Consider the following 15550-nt stretch of genomic DNA (forward strand, 5'->3'; position numbering starts at 1 on the left):
CTATTAACGAATACCTCTTGGCAAAGCTTTATTGACTCATATATACCTCTCCCTCTCTATTCTCAAGGATGAAGAAATAAATATTTTCAGAGTTTTATATCAACTTTAGAGGTAATACACAGGATGAAATTTAGTTATTGATTAAGGTCAGGATTTTTTTTTTTCTTTTGATGCAAAATTGAAGAGAAAGAACTATTGGGTTGGCCAAAGAGTTCATTCAGTTTTTTCCATAAGATGGCTCTAGTAGTGCTTAGTTGCCTTTAACTTCATTCGAAACAATTTTGTTAGATTGTATTGTGACAGCTATCATATCAGCGTTCATTTAAAAAAAGAAACTTATCAAAATTGGTGAATTTTTGTGTAATATTGAAGATGGAAGGAAAAAAAGCAATACTTTTGGCATATTATGCTTTATTATTTCAAGAAAGGTAAAAACACAACAGAAATGCAAAAAAAAGAGATTTGTGCAATGTATGGAGAAAGTGCTGTGACTGATCAAATGTGTCAAAAGTGGTGTGTGAAGTTTCATGCTGGAGATTTCTCTCTGGATGATGTTCCATGGTCGGGTAAACCAGTTGAAGTTGATAGTGATCAAATCAAGACATTAATTGAGAACAATCAATGTTATACCGTGTGGGAGATAGCTGACATACTCAAAATATTCAAATCAAGCGTTGAAAATCATTTGCACCAGCTTGGTTATGTTCATTGCTTTGATGTTTGGGTTCCACATAAATTAAGTGAAAAAAACCTTCTTGACTGTATTTCCGCATGCGATTCTCTACTTAAACGTAATGAAAAAGTTCCATTTTTAAAACAAATTGTGACAGGTGATGAAAAGTGAATACTGTACAATAATGTGGAATGGAACAGATCGTGGGGCAAGTGAAATGAACCACCACCAACCACACCAAAGGCCGGTCTTCATCCAAAGAAGGTGATGTTGTGTATATGGTGGGATTGGAAGGGAGTCCTCTATTATGAACTCCTTCTGGAAAACCAAACAATTAATTCTAACCAGTACTGCTCCCAATTAGACCAACTGAAAGCAGCACTCAACAAAAAGCATCCAGAATTGGTCAAAAGAAAACGTAAAATCTTCCATCAGGATAATGCAAGACTGCATGTTTGTTTGATGACCAAGCAAAAACTGTTACAGCTTGGCTGGGAAGTTTTGATTCATCTGCCATATTCACCAGACATTGCACATTTAGATTTACATTTATTTTGGTCTTTACAAAATTCTCTTAATGGAAAAAATTTCAATTCCCTGGAAGACTGCAAAAGGCACCTGGAACAGTCCTTTGCTCAAAAAGATAAAAAGTTTGGGGAAGATGGAATTATGAAGTTCCCTGAAAAATGGCAGAAGGTAGTGGAACAAAACAGTAAATACGTTGTTCAATAAAGTTCTTGGGGCTTCCCTGGTGGTGCAGTGGTTGAGAATCTGCCTGCCAATGCAGGGAACACGGGTTTGAGCCCTGGTCTGGGAGGATCCCACATGCCACGGAGCAATTGGGCCCGTGAGCCACAATTACTGAGCCTGCGCGTCTGGAGCCTGTGCTCCGCAACAAGAGAGGCCGCGATGGTGAGAGGCCCGCGCACCACGATGAAGAGTGGCCCCCCGCTTGCCACAACTAGGGAAGGCCCTCGCACAGAAATGAAGACCCAACACAGCCAAAAATAAATAAATAAATAAATAAATAAATAAATAAATAAATAAATAAAAAAGAGAAGCCCCGAAGACTTAAAAAAATAAATAAATAAATAAAGTTCCTGGTGAAAATGAAAAATGTGTCTTTTATTTAAAAGCTAAAGGAACTTTTTGGCCAACCCAATACTTTAGAACCTTTATTTCGACGTCTGCTTCTGATCAAGATGGAGTAACAGGGGTAGGATTCACTCTCAGCCTGAAACAATTTAAAAAGGACAAAAGGGGGAAAGGACAAAATAAATGAAATAATGCTTTTTGACATTAAGTATCAAGCAATACAGACAGTGATCCCTAATAGTGAGGAAGCAAATGAGAAAAGCTCTTTGTCACAGTATGGAGAGTTTTCAGCCTTCAGCACAGAGAGGGGAGAACCAAGGCAGAGCCTTCTTGCTCTCCCTGAACGTTGTTAAGGAGTTAAAGAAACAGAGATGGGAGTCCAGAGAGGCCAAAGAGGTCAGTGTTCACAGGCAGAGTGATGAAGAGGAAATGGCTGATCAGAGATACAGCATTGCTGATCTTCAGAGGATCCCCTTTAAGTGTTCAGCTGCATGTAAGTTTCAGCTGCATGTAAGGAAATAACCAATAAAGAACCCAAAAGGGCAGAGAGAACAATATCTAGAGCTCACACAGGCCTGAATATAGTTCATCTTCCCATCAGATAGACTGGAAAGCCTCATATTTCATGGGGTATTGATAGAATAATCAGAAGAATATTGTCTTAATGGGGGGCTTCTCTGATCCCTCCAGACAAAGCTAAAAAGCAAGCCTCAAAATAATCGGTTTCCAAGTAATTAAACTGCATCCCAGAGCAAAACTCAAGGAGATTTTTAACAAACACTAAAATATCCAGCACCAAAAGATCAAATTCAAAATGTCTGGCATCCAACTATAAAACTACTACATATACAAACAGGCAAGGAAAATATAACACATAATGAAGAGAAAATTCAATCAATAGAAACAAACCCTAAAATGACACAGGTCATTAGAAATAAAAACTCGTAGTTGAGCTGTCTCATGTACAGATAAGTATTTGAAATTAAAAAATTCAGTCAGATTTATATTAGATTAGACACTCTAAAAGAAAATATTAAGAAACTTGAACACATAGTAATTATCAAAAATGAAATATCAAGAGATAGAAAGACTGGGAAAAAATGATGCAGAGCTACAATGAATTGTGAAACAACTTCAGGTGGTTTCATACATGTGTAAGCAGAACCCCTGAAAGAGAGAAGGGAATGGAGGTGAAAAAATATTTGAGTAAATAATGGTCATAATTTTATCAAATTTGATGAAAAGCATAAATCCACAGATTAAAGAAACTCAGCAAACCCCAATCACACAAAACAAAAAGAAAACTGGATGAAGGTACAACATATCATAATCAAATTTCTTAAAACCAGTGATAAAGAGAAAAATTTTTAAATCTTTCTAAGGAAAAAAGACACCCTAAATACAGAGGAACAAAAAGCAAGACTGACAACAGACATCTTGAGACAAATATTATATGATTTCACTTACATGTGGAATATAAAAAACAAACAAAATAAATAAATGAACAAAACAAATCAAACAAAAGCAAACATGTAGTTGCAGAGAACAGAGTAGTGGTTACCATAGGAGAAGAGGTGGGGGGAGGGCAAGATGGATAAAGGGGTCAACTGTATGATGATGGATGGAAACTAAATTTTTGGTGGTGAGCATGCTGTAGTGTATACAGAAGTAGAAATATAATATTGCACACATGAAACATATAATGCTATAAACCAGTGATACTTCAACAAATTTTTTTTAAAGAAGACAGTAGAAGCAACATTTTTAAAACAGTGAAAGAAAAAACTATCAATCTAGAATTCTCTGTTGAGAAAAAATATCTTTCAAACACAAAGGCAAAATAAACTTTTTCAAACATATAAAGCTAAAAGAATTCATCACCAGCATATCTAAACTATAGGAAATGTTGGTGGAAGTAATTCAAGCAAAAGGAAGATGATGCCAGATGGAAAGCTGTATCTACACAAAGGAGTAAAGAGCACCAGAAATGGTAAATATGTGAGTAAGTAAAAAGTTTTTCCCTTGACATGTCCTTAAGTGGGGAAATAGCTGAACAACTGTGGGACATTTATACCATGGAATACTATTCAGCAATAAAAAGGAATAAATTATTGATGTACATAACCATATCTATCAATTTGAAAATAATCGTGCTGAGTGAAAGATGCCAGACAAAAAAAGCACATACTGTATTATTTCACTTGTATAAAATTCTAGAAAAAGCGAACCAATCTATAAAAGCAGAGCAGTGATTTTCTGGAGACGATGAAGGAAGAAGGACAGGGAAGGGCTTGAGGAAGAAATTACAAAGAAGCATGAGAAAACTTTCAGACAGATTGATATATTCATTATCTTGATTGTACTGATAATTTTGAAAGGGTGCACATACATCAAATTGATAGAATTACTCTACATATGTACATTTTATTGCATGTCAATAAATAAAACTCAAAAAAGTGGTAAAAAATACTTAATTTGAAATGTTTTAAAAAGCTGACATAAGGGAAATGTAAATAAATATATATATTTATTTTATTTTATTTTAATTGAAGTATAGTTGACTTACAATATCGTGTTAGTTTCAGATGTACAGCACCGTGATTCAGTTACACACACACACACACACACACACACACACGCATATGTACGTATACATATATATATCAAATAAATATATTTTTTAAAGCTGTAGAAATTTTCTCTCAGATAACACTTTTTAATACTAGATTTATTTTTAAATAACTTAGAATAAAATACTCTAGCTCCCTAATTGCAAATATAGTTAGCACTACCTCTGTATCTGTCAAAGTTAATTAATTTATGAAAATAAGCCTTAAATTGTCATAGTAATACCTGGCATTTATATTAGGTGTATAACTTACAAATAACTTTTATATACCTCATTATTAATTATATTTATTTTATGTTAATTATAATATATAAATATATATTAATTTACCAATATATGGATATAGCACATTTGTGATAACTTGGATGAACTTCTTCTCATTTTCTGATTTATAGATGGTAAAAAGGTTTTTTTTAAACATAACAATCAGTGAAGCTTTAAACCTAATTTAGAAAACAAGTAGATTTTTAAGCATCTGTGGGCATCCATTTATATATAAGAAACTGATATATTAAATATCTGGGGGTTTTTTTTCTATTCATTAGGGTAGATTCCTCCAAAGGATGCTATTTATTCTCCCTCCTATTTTTCTTTAAGTATGCTTTTAATTTTGTCCTTTTATTAATAAAATGTTCCCTATTATTTCCCAATAGAATCACAATCATATTGTGAATATGATTCTTTGCGATTACATCTAGTTAATTCCTGATTTTGAATATTGATCTCTCAATAGGTTGACCTAAACCACCACTGCTCATTATCTGTCTTTTACATATATATTAAAATCTAAGTGTATGGAGTAACAATCCCTATAGTCTAGGCCTCCATGATGTCACTTATAAAAGACAGAATTCTAGTAGTCTGAATGAAGAGTTCTTGTCCTCGTTTCCTGACATTCCTACCTAAGACTAGAACACCATCCACCAATCCCTCATCTCCTCACTCACTTTTCCCAAAGGAGAAGGAGGAGGAGGAAGAGATGAGGGGGTTTCATCTGGTGAAGAAGCCTCTACATTTCTGGTCAAGTCTTTCTTCCTTCCTATGGCAGGACTGGCCTCCTGAGAATGTGTTCTCTAGACCAGATAAGGAGGCCCAGCTCTTTCTAATCTCAGTAGAGTCTCAATAACTATAAGACACCCAATCCTGTTAGTGTCTGGCTCACAGATTTTCCCTCAACCAGGCAACCCAAAATCTCAAATGGCGAAGCAAGGACCATCAAGGCAATCTGATTTGGACCATAATTCAGTAGTCTTCTCTACTCCAGTTTTACCAGTTATAAAGCTGATCCATTATTTTCAAGTTTGATACCCAAGTTGGTTTTTCATTTGATACTGAACTCGAAGGGGCAGAGTAGGATGGGCATGATTTTTCAGCCCTCTCAATCTTCAGGATGACCTTTAAGATAGCTTCTCTACTAATTTGCAAAGATTCCAGTAAATTAACTCTAAAAGTATTTCAAAGCGAACATTTTGAGAAATCAATTATAATCAATAAGGTACAGAATATTAGGCCATGTTCAACACTTTCAATGGAAAAGAAGATACACACACACGTGTACACAAAACAAAGTTCACTTACGTTCACACCCTTCAGATGGTGTCCACGTGAAATTTTCCTGACAAGTCACAGTCAGAGGCTCATCTGGAATAGGTCTATAGCCATGCTTGCATTGATATTTCAATGCAGTCCCAACTGCAAATACTTCTTGGTTACTTAGCTCATAGCCTCTTCTATTCCAGACAGCATGGGGGATGTCTGGTAACCCAATACAACTATCTGATCATGAAAAAAGCACAAAGATGAAAAGAAAGCTGTTTCGGGGATTGGCAGATTGACCTATTGAGCCTGTCACCAAAAAAGAAAGAAAGAAAGAAAGAAAAAAGTATAGCACACATTAATTGAGGAAACAACCAGACAGCAAAGGCAAATGGGAATTCCAGGAACAGACTTGGCAGCACCAACCTCTGGTAGACTATTGCCAAGCACTGAATGCACATGGCGATTGAGAGGCTGCTATTGAGGGACACACTATGGTGCAGAAAGGCACAATATCTAAGTTATTGGGCCAACCTACAGGGGCTTAGTTCTCCTTCCATGTCAGTGCATTTCAGCAGGAGAAGCATTAGAGGATCTCTGAGAATAAGCAGCAAAAATTTGCTGCTATATAAACCAAACGTTCCACTGTCTCCTTGCGTAATGGGGAATTACAATAGAAGGCCTTCCCCCAGACACTATGACACTGTCACCAGGAACTTCATGATTTGGCCTTAAATCTTACCCTATGTAACTTTTGGATCTTGCTTTTTTTTCCACTCAATATGATGCCAAAGGTACATATGGATTGAAGAGGGGATACATGTCTGTCAAGTTGCATATTTATCAAATTTTGTCACTACATATTTAAAATGTCACCTAATTTCTGTGATGGCAGAAGGAATGAATAAGCCACATTGTAGCAGTAGCTTCCATCCCCAACTAACTATGTGAACTTGTGCTTAATCACTCTCAGTTTTCTCATCATTAAAATGGGATTAAAAAAAAAAAGTAACTACCTCTTAGGATCATGTAAATACGAAATGAATTAATTGATGTTATGCACTTAGAACAGTTCTTGATACATAAAAAGTGCTTAATAAGTGTTAGCAATAAGTATCATTAATATTATGACTGATCCGTATGCATTTACAACTTCAGGTTCTCAAGGTCAACACTAGCCCATAGAGCATCTCTGTGCAAATTTTAAAAAGGAGACCTCTTGAAGGAATTTTACTTCCATGTTTCAAAAACTTCTCAGAATATGTTTATTTTTTGGATGAGACACTTTACTCTTGTCTACTGCAAAATTTTCGTAAGGAATAAATAAATCTGCAATATCTATGATGTCACTGGTGTCAAAACTCTATGATATATGTATATGAAATCCTCAAATAACACTAAGAGATTACTAGCAAAAAAAACCTTCCTTCTGACATGACAGAACTAGAGAAAAGTACTAATTTACTTTAAAATGATTATTGGGATCTAAGTGGGCTTGTGCCTGTGAGCATGCTACACCCATACTCCTGGATAACTTTAGATGCCAAATATGGAACTCTGTTGATCCACACTCACTGAGTTCACAAATGGGAGGAGAAGGATGCCACTTGTTATTAGCTTCACAATGGATTAAATGACTGCCTTTGAGGACATAACCTTTCTTGCAGCTAAACACAAGAAAGTTTTTGTAGTTATAGGTGGGTCCAAATCCAGAGACAATGATTCCATTTGGAACTTGTGGTCGATGACAGACAACATCTAAAGAAGCATAAAAAGGACATCTGAGTTATAAAAGAGAAATGGCAATAAGCATGTGACTGCTATTGTTGATATAGTTCACAGGGAGACCTGATACAAGTACATATCAAGTAGATACAAAGAAAATATTTTAAAGCCTTATGTATATCCTTTCAGTTCCTTGGAACCTTAGCAAAATGAGGTTTCATCATGTTAGTCGATGTGAATAAAGTCCTACAACTTTCTCATCAAAAACAACAACAACAAATTTATAATTATAGATTGGTGGTTGCCAGAGGTGGGAATGGGGAGTGAGCAAAATGAGTGAAGGGAGTCAAAAGGTACAAAATTCCAGTTCTAAATAAGTCATGGGATGTAATGTACAGCCTCGTGACTATAGTTAATAACACTGTAATATATATTTGAGGGTTGACATTATTAGTGTGGTGTCCACCCATATTTCTAGTTGTTCCAGGAGAAACAGAAGACTATATTTCCTATTTCTTTTACACTAGGCAGAAACAAGGGACTAGTCTGGCCAAAAGATTTTAATGAAAAGTGAGATACATCACTTGAAGTCAAAGAATTTATGAGCCAAGGATTGTCTCCTTGTTCACTTCCCCTGCTGAACTGATTGTGAAAGTTTTGTGAGGGAGTTGTCAGAAGATACAAACAATCTGGATTACCATATAAATGACAGCCTCCTAGAGGGTTTCCCAAGCTAGCAGGGCACTAAAAAGGAGTCAAAAAAACAAACAAAAGAATAACAAAAACAAACTAACAAAAACAAACAAAAAACAAACCTTTTACTGTTAAAAAGCCTCGGGATTTTGGTGTTGATTATTATTGCAGAATAGCCTATGCTATCCTGACTAATAATAGTATATGTTTAGTTGAACAAATGAATGAGTTCATCATTGCCTTGATTAGTTTGTCTTTGAATCATTCCATTTCCCTTAATACAGTCATCATTGTGACTTACTTTTACAAGTAGGAGGGCTTGGATTCCAGACACCTATTGTTTTATTTTCCACTGTGCAAGAAATGGAGGCTTTGCCTAACATTGAGAAGCCAGGGTCACAGCTGTAAGTGACAGAAGAGCCATATGTGTAGAGGTCTTCATCTCCACCATTGTGCTTCCCATTGCTGATGGCTGGAGGAGGCTCACACTTGACAACTGAGATGAAGATATGAAGAGGAAGAAATAATCAGGGATAGCATCCTCACAAATCTAACATTCATGATGCAAATTCTAATGGAGGGTACAATAAGCAACAAAGAGGCACAGAAGTTTTATTACCTAACATGGTTTAGGTTTATAGTCAAGGCAAAAACAGTCTTTACTTACTTATACATTGTGGGAGAGGATCACTCCAGTCAACTCCTCTACCTTGGATCTCACAATGACTAGTGGTTGAGCCAACTAAGATATACCTGAATAATATAGGTCAGAGATTTTAGTGAAATCTGTCTTACTCTAAATGTTAATTGCCAATTAATAAGGTTTGGATGAAAGGAAATTTTATTCAACCTTTAAAAATGAAACAATAGTGGTCTCTCAATTACTAATTATCATTTGGGTCAACTTGGAATTAAATTTCATCATATCAGGAGAAAGGATGATTTTTCTATTTTTTCTTTTATTCACTCATTTCTTTAAACCACATTATTAAGCTTTTTCTACACAGCATGCATTCATAGCCGATAAAAAGAGTAAATGACAATTTTGCATCCAAAATCTTAGGATTTCACTTAGACTTTCCTTCTCTAAGAAGCTACAAATCAAGCAGTACAAAACAGAGTAAAAGTATACTTGAGTTTGCTATATAGCAGCAGTCCCCAACCTTTTTGGCACCAGGGACCAGTTTCATTGAAGACAATTTTTCCACGGATGGGGGTGGGGAGGGTGTTGGTTCAGGTGGTAATGTGAGCGATGGGGAGCGGCAGTTGAAGCTTTGCTCGCTCGCCCGCCACTCACCTCCTGCTGTGCAGCCCGGTTCCTAAAAGGCCACAGACCGCTACCGGTTGCCAGCCCGGGGGTTGGGGACCCCTGCTACCTAGTTTCCTTTGAATAGAAGATCCAGATAAATTACTGATTAAAAAAAACAAACTACTTTGATCTCTAATTTGACTCATTCTCTGGTACTAGAATTTGGCTTACTCTCATAAACCACTAACTTCCTGATTATCATCTCGTTATTCTTGCTCTTGAAACAAGTCCCAGTCATTCTTCCAGGACTTGTTGCTTTAAAAATATCAATTTACCCTGAATATCAATGAAAAGTTCCTGAATAAAATAAACAAAATTCAAAAACACTTTAAAAGAAAAATATGTCACAACTAAATAGGTTTATACGAAAAATTAAAGGAAACTTCAAAATTAGGAAATATATCAATATATAATATATTGCTATGAACTGAATATATGTGTCCTCCAAAAATTCATATATTGAAGGCTTAATCCCAGTATGGCTATATCTGGAATAAGGAAGTAATTAAGATTAAGTGAAGTGATAAATGTGAGGCCCTGATTCACTAGGATTAGGGTCCTTATAAGAAGAGATACCACAGAGCTCTCTCTCAACCTCTCTCTCTCTCCATGTGTATGCACAGAGGAAAGGCCATGTGACTGAATCCTGCCAGACCTAGATCTGGGACTTCCAGTCTTCAGAACTGTAAAAATAAATTTCTGTTGTTACGGCAGTCTGAGCAGATTAATATATACATGATATAATAAATCTAAGGAGAAAAACATCCTGTCATCTTGATAGATAGTAAAATGACATTTAAAAAAAATCAGCAAGTATTCTTAGCAAAAATGTCCAATATAATGGGAATCAGTGGAGATAGAGCCCTACCAAACTTAAGGGGAAAATACTAGAGTCCTTTCTGCTAAAGTTGAGAACAAGAAAGCAAGGACCAGTATCAGTTTTTTATTTGAGATAAAATTGCTAGCATAATTATAAAAGAAAAAGAAATTCAAAATATGAAAAATAGAAAGGAAAAAGTAATAGTATCATTATTTTCAGATGACATAACTGCATGCCAGGAAATTCCAAGAGAATCCAATTGAAATGCTATTATAAGTAATGCAAGAATTCAGTATATTAGCTGAGATATGAAATTGATGTATAGAAATCCATAGTTTCCATATATAGAGGTAAAAGCTGTTTGAAGGTATAATGGAATAAAACAAACCATTTGAAATATCAAAAATAAAATAAGATACCAAAGAATAATCATAATAAAAATTGGAAAATCTAAATGGGGAAAACTTTAAAATAATCTTGAAACACACACACACACACACGCACACACAAGACTAGGACAAATGGAAAGGCATAACAAATTCTGGGCTAGGAAGACTCAACATCATACAATGTCTACGTTCCTAAAATTAGTTTAAAAAAATCAATGTAATTTATTAAAAATTAAAAATCAACTAATTTTAAAGTTCATATAGAAATATAAATAAGTAAATATAGTCAGGAAAACCCTGGAAAAGCAGGGAGAAAAGAAAGGGGGATACTTCAAAGCAATGGTTCACAATATGAAAACTCAGTAATTAAAACACAGAGGAACTGGTTGTGTGAATATATAGACAAACTAAAAGCATGGATATAAAGTCCAAAATTAGACTCATATTCATATGGGAATGAAATATAATTTTTAAAAATGTTCTTTCAAATTAATGGATTAACCATGGAGTTTAATAAATGATGGCAAGACAACATGAAATCCATCTAGGGAAAGACAACATCGGTTAATGCATCTGAGCTCTCTGTATTAGATAGCATTAAACCATAAAAGTAGTTGAATCATTGTAGGTAATTATGTTATAATCTTCAAGCAAGGAAGGTCTTTTGACTATAACTCAAATCCAAAAGCCCTTTTAAAAAAAATTGATAAATTTAACCATATATAGTACATAGTTTTTGTCTGGCAAGAAAAAATACTATAGGCCAAGTCAAAGGAAAGATGACACAGTGAGAAAAGAAATTGTAATTCATGTTAGACATTAAAAAAAAAACAAAGGACTTGATGTCAGTTTACACATAAATAAATATAAATATCTTTTAAATACATGAAATATGCTCAATGTCACTCATAAATAGAAAAATGCACATTAAAAATAAAGGGAAGCCATTCAACAATAGGAAAATACACCTTTTTTCCCAAGCACCCATGAGAAATTCACCAGGATAAATTATATCCTGGGCCATAAAATAAACATCAACAAACATATAAAAATTGAAATCATGGAGTGTGTATGTTCTGACTGTAATGGAATTAAACTAGAAACCAGTAACAGAAAGACAAGAGAAAAATCTCCAAACAATTGAAAATTAAACAACACACTTCTAAATAATCCACGGTCAAAGGGAAGTCTCAAAGGAAATTAAAAATACACAGAATAAAAATGAAACTATAACATAACAGAACGTGTGGTACACAGCTAAAGCACTGCTGAAATGGAAATTTATAGCAATAAATGCTTACATAGGAAAGTAGAAAAGTTCTCAAATCAGGAATCCAAATTCCTACTTCAAAAAACTTGAAAAAGAAGAAGAAATAAACCCAAAGCAAGGAGAATAAAGGAAATAAAAATAAAAGCAGAAATCCGTAAGTTTAAAACAAGAAACAATAAGAAAATAATAAAAGTTGATTCTTAAAAAAAATCAATAAAATTGATAAATCTCTTGTAAGACTGATAAAGATAAAAGACAGAACTCACCAATATCATGAATGAAACGGGGAATTTCACTACAGATCCTGCAGCCAATGAAAGGAGAATAAGGGAATAAACAATTTTATGTTCATAAATTCAACAACTTAAAAGAAAAAGAATAATCCTTTGAAAAGCACAAAATTCAACAAAGACAAAATAAACAATCTGAGTAATCCTAGAACTATTAAAGATATTGACTTCATAATTAGAAGACTACAGAAAAAGAAATGTCTAGGCCCAAATGGTTTTATTGGAGAATTCTATGAAACATTTAAAGAAATTAATTTTCCACAATCTCTTCCAAAAACTGAAGAGGAGGGAAGACTTCTCAACTCATTCTATAAGACTGTCATTACCCTTATATCAAATTCAGAAAAACACAGTACTAAAAAAGAAAACTATTGACGAATATCTCTCGTAATATTATCTACAAAAATCCTCAAGAAAATATTAGAAATCAAGCTAACAATATGAAAAAACAATGATGCATCATGTCCCATGTCCAAGTGAAACTTATTTGAGGTAAACTTGCTTAATATTTGAAAACTAATCAATGTGGTCCATTATACCAAGAGGTTAAAAAAGGAAAATTATGTCATCATATGCACAGTGATGAACGAAAAGCATTTTAAAAACTCCAGGCAGAGACCTTCAAGATGGAGGAGGAGTAAGAAGTGGAGATCACCTTCCTCCCCAAAAATACATCAGAAATACATCTACATGTGGAACAACTCCTACAGAACACATACTGAATGCTGGTAGAAGACCGCAGATTTCCCAAAAGGCAAGAAACTCCCCATGTACTTGGGTAGGGCAAAAGAAAAAAGAAAAAACAGAGACAAAAGAATAGGGAAAGGACCTGCACCTCTGGGAGGGAGCTGTGAAGGAGGAAAAGTTTCCACACACTGGGAAGCCCCTTCACTGGTGGAGACAAGGGGTGGGGGGGGGGGGGGAGCTTCGAAGCCATGAAGGAGAGCACAGCAACGGGATGCAGAGGGCAAAGCGGAGAGATTCCTGCATGGAGGATCTTTCCCCACCAGCACTCACCAGCCTGAGAGGCTTGTCTGCTCACCCACTGAGACGGGTGGGGGCTGGGAGCTGAGGCTCTGGCTTCAGAGGTCAGATCCCAGGGAGAGGACTGGGGTTGGCTGCGTGAACACAGCCTGAAGGGGGCTAGCGCGCCACAGCTAGCCAGTGGGGGAGTCCGGGAAAAAGTCTGGAACTGCCTAAGAGGCAAGAGAACATTGTTTCTGGGTGTGCAAGGAGAGGGTATGCAGAGCACCGCCTAAACGAGCTCCAGCGATGGGCAAGAGCCGCGGCTATCAGCGAGGACCCCAGGGGCGGGCATGACATGCTAAGGCTGCTGCTGCAGCCACCAAGAAGCCTGTGTGCAAGCACAGGGCACTATCCACACCTCCCCTTCCAGGAGCTTGTGCAGCCTGCCACTCCCAGGGTCCCATGATCCAGAGACAACTTCCCTGGGAGAAAACACGGTGCACCTCAGGCTGTTGCAATGTCACACCAGCTTCTGCTGCCACAGGCTCGCCCCGCATTCTATACCCCATCCTCCCCACGGCCTGAGTGAGTCAGAACCCCCGAATCAGCTGCTACTTTAACCCCATCCTGTCTGAGCAAAGAACAGATGCCCTCAGGTGACCTACACGCAGAGGCGGGGCCAAATCCAAAGATGAATCCCAGGAGCTGTGCAAAAAAAGAAGAGAAAGGGAAATTTCTCCCAGCAGCCTCAGGAGCAATGGATTAAATCTCCACGATCAACTTGATGTACCCTGCACTTCTGGAATACCTGAATAGACAACGAATCATCCCAAAATTGAGGCGGTGGATTTTGGAAGCAACTGTAGACTTGGGGTTTGCTTTCTGCATCTAATTTGGTTTTGGTTTTATGTTTATCTTAGTTTAGTATTTAGAGTTTATTATCATTGGTAGATTTGTTTATTGATTTGGTTGCTCTCTTCCTTTTTTTTTTAATATATAGATACAATTTTTTTTCCTTTTTCTTTTTGTGAGTGTGCATGTGTATGCTTCTTTGTATGATTTTGTCTGATTTACCATTTGTCCTAGGGTTCTGTCTGTCCTTTTTTTTTTTTTTTTTTTACAGTTTTTAGTGCATGTTATCATTGATGGATTTGTTTTCTGGTTTGGTTGCTCTCTTCTTTCTTTCTTTCTTTTCTTTTTCTTTCTTTTTACTTTTTACTTTTTTTATTTTTAATAATTATTTTTTATTTTAATAACTTTATTTTCTTTTTCGTTCTTTTTTCTCCCTTTTCTTCTCAGCCATGTGAATGACAGGGTCTTGGTGCTCTGGCCAGGTGTCCAGCCTGTGCCTCTGAGGTGGGAGAGCCGAGTTCAGGACATTGGTCCAGCAGAGACCTCCTGGCCCCAGGTAATATCAAACAGCAAAAGCTCTCCCAGAGATCTCCATCTCAAAGCTAAGACGCAGCTCCATTCAATGACCAGCAAGCTACAGTACTAGACACCCTCTGCCAAACAACTAGCAAGACAGGAACACAACCCCACCCATTAGCACAGAGGCTGCCTAAAATCATAATAAGGTCACAGACACCCCAAATCACACCAAGGGACGTGGTCCTGCACACCAGAAAGACAATATCCAGCCTCATCGACCAGAACACAGGCACCAGTCCCCTCCACCAGGAAGCCTACACAACCCACTGAACCAACCTTACCAATGGGAGCAGACACAAAAACAACAGGAATTACGAACCTGCAGCCTGCAAAAAGGAGACCCCAAACACAGTAAGGTAAGCAAAATGAGAAGACAGAGAAACACACAACACATGAAGGAGCAAGGTAAAAACCCACCAGACCAATAAAGGAAGAGGAAATAGGCAGTCTACCTGAAAAAGAATTCAGAGTAATGATAGTAAAGATGATCCAAAATCTTGGAAACACAATGGAGAAAGTACAAGAAACGTTTAACAAAGACGTAGAAGAACTAAAAAGCAAACAAACAATGATGAACAACACAATAAATGAAATTTTAAATTCTCTAGAAGGAATCAATAGCAGAATAACTGAGACAGAAGAACGGATAAGTGACCTGGAAGATAAAAGAGTGGAAATAACTACCACAGAGCAGAATAAAGAAGAAAGAATTGAAAGAATTGAG

General features: G+C 36.3%; 2 protein-coding genes across 2 annotated transcripts in view; one reads left to right on the forward strand and one right to left on the reverse strand.

Annotated features, from left to right (window-relative positions):
- C4BPA (complement component 4 binding protein alpha) overlaps nucleotides 1-15550 on the reverse strand; it is a 155707-nt gene that overhangs the window by 54373 nt on the left and 85784 nt on the right. Inside the window, exons 18-21 of the mRNA XM_082436825.1 lie at nucleotides 9019-9104; nucleotides 8653-8847; nucleotides 7509-7691; nucleotides 5976-6173 (exon numbers count right to left, since the gene is read on the reverse strand). Coding sequence (XP_082292951.1) covers nucleotides 5976-6173; nucleotides 7509-7691; nucleotides 8653-8847; nucleotides 9019-9104 — 662 coding nt within the window. The remainder of the gene's footprint in view (nucleotides 1-5975; nucleotides 6174-7508; nucleotides 7692-8652; nucleotides 8848-9018; nucleotides 9105-15550) is intronic.
- FCAMR (Fc alpha and mu receptor) overlaps nucleotides 1-15550 on the forward strand; it is a 263932-nt gene that overhangs the window by 10009 nt on the left and 238373 nt on the right. The window lies entirely within an intron of this gene.

Source organism: Balaenoptera physalus, assembly GCF_965194825.1.
Source record: "Balaenoptera physalus genome assembly, chromosome: 1".
Lineage (NCBI taxonomy): Eukaryota > Metazoa > Chordata > Mammalia > Artiodactyla > Balaenopteridae > Balaenoptera > Balaenoptera physalus.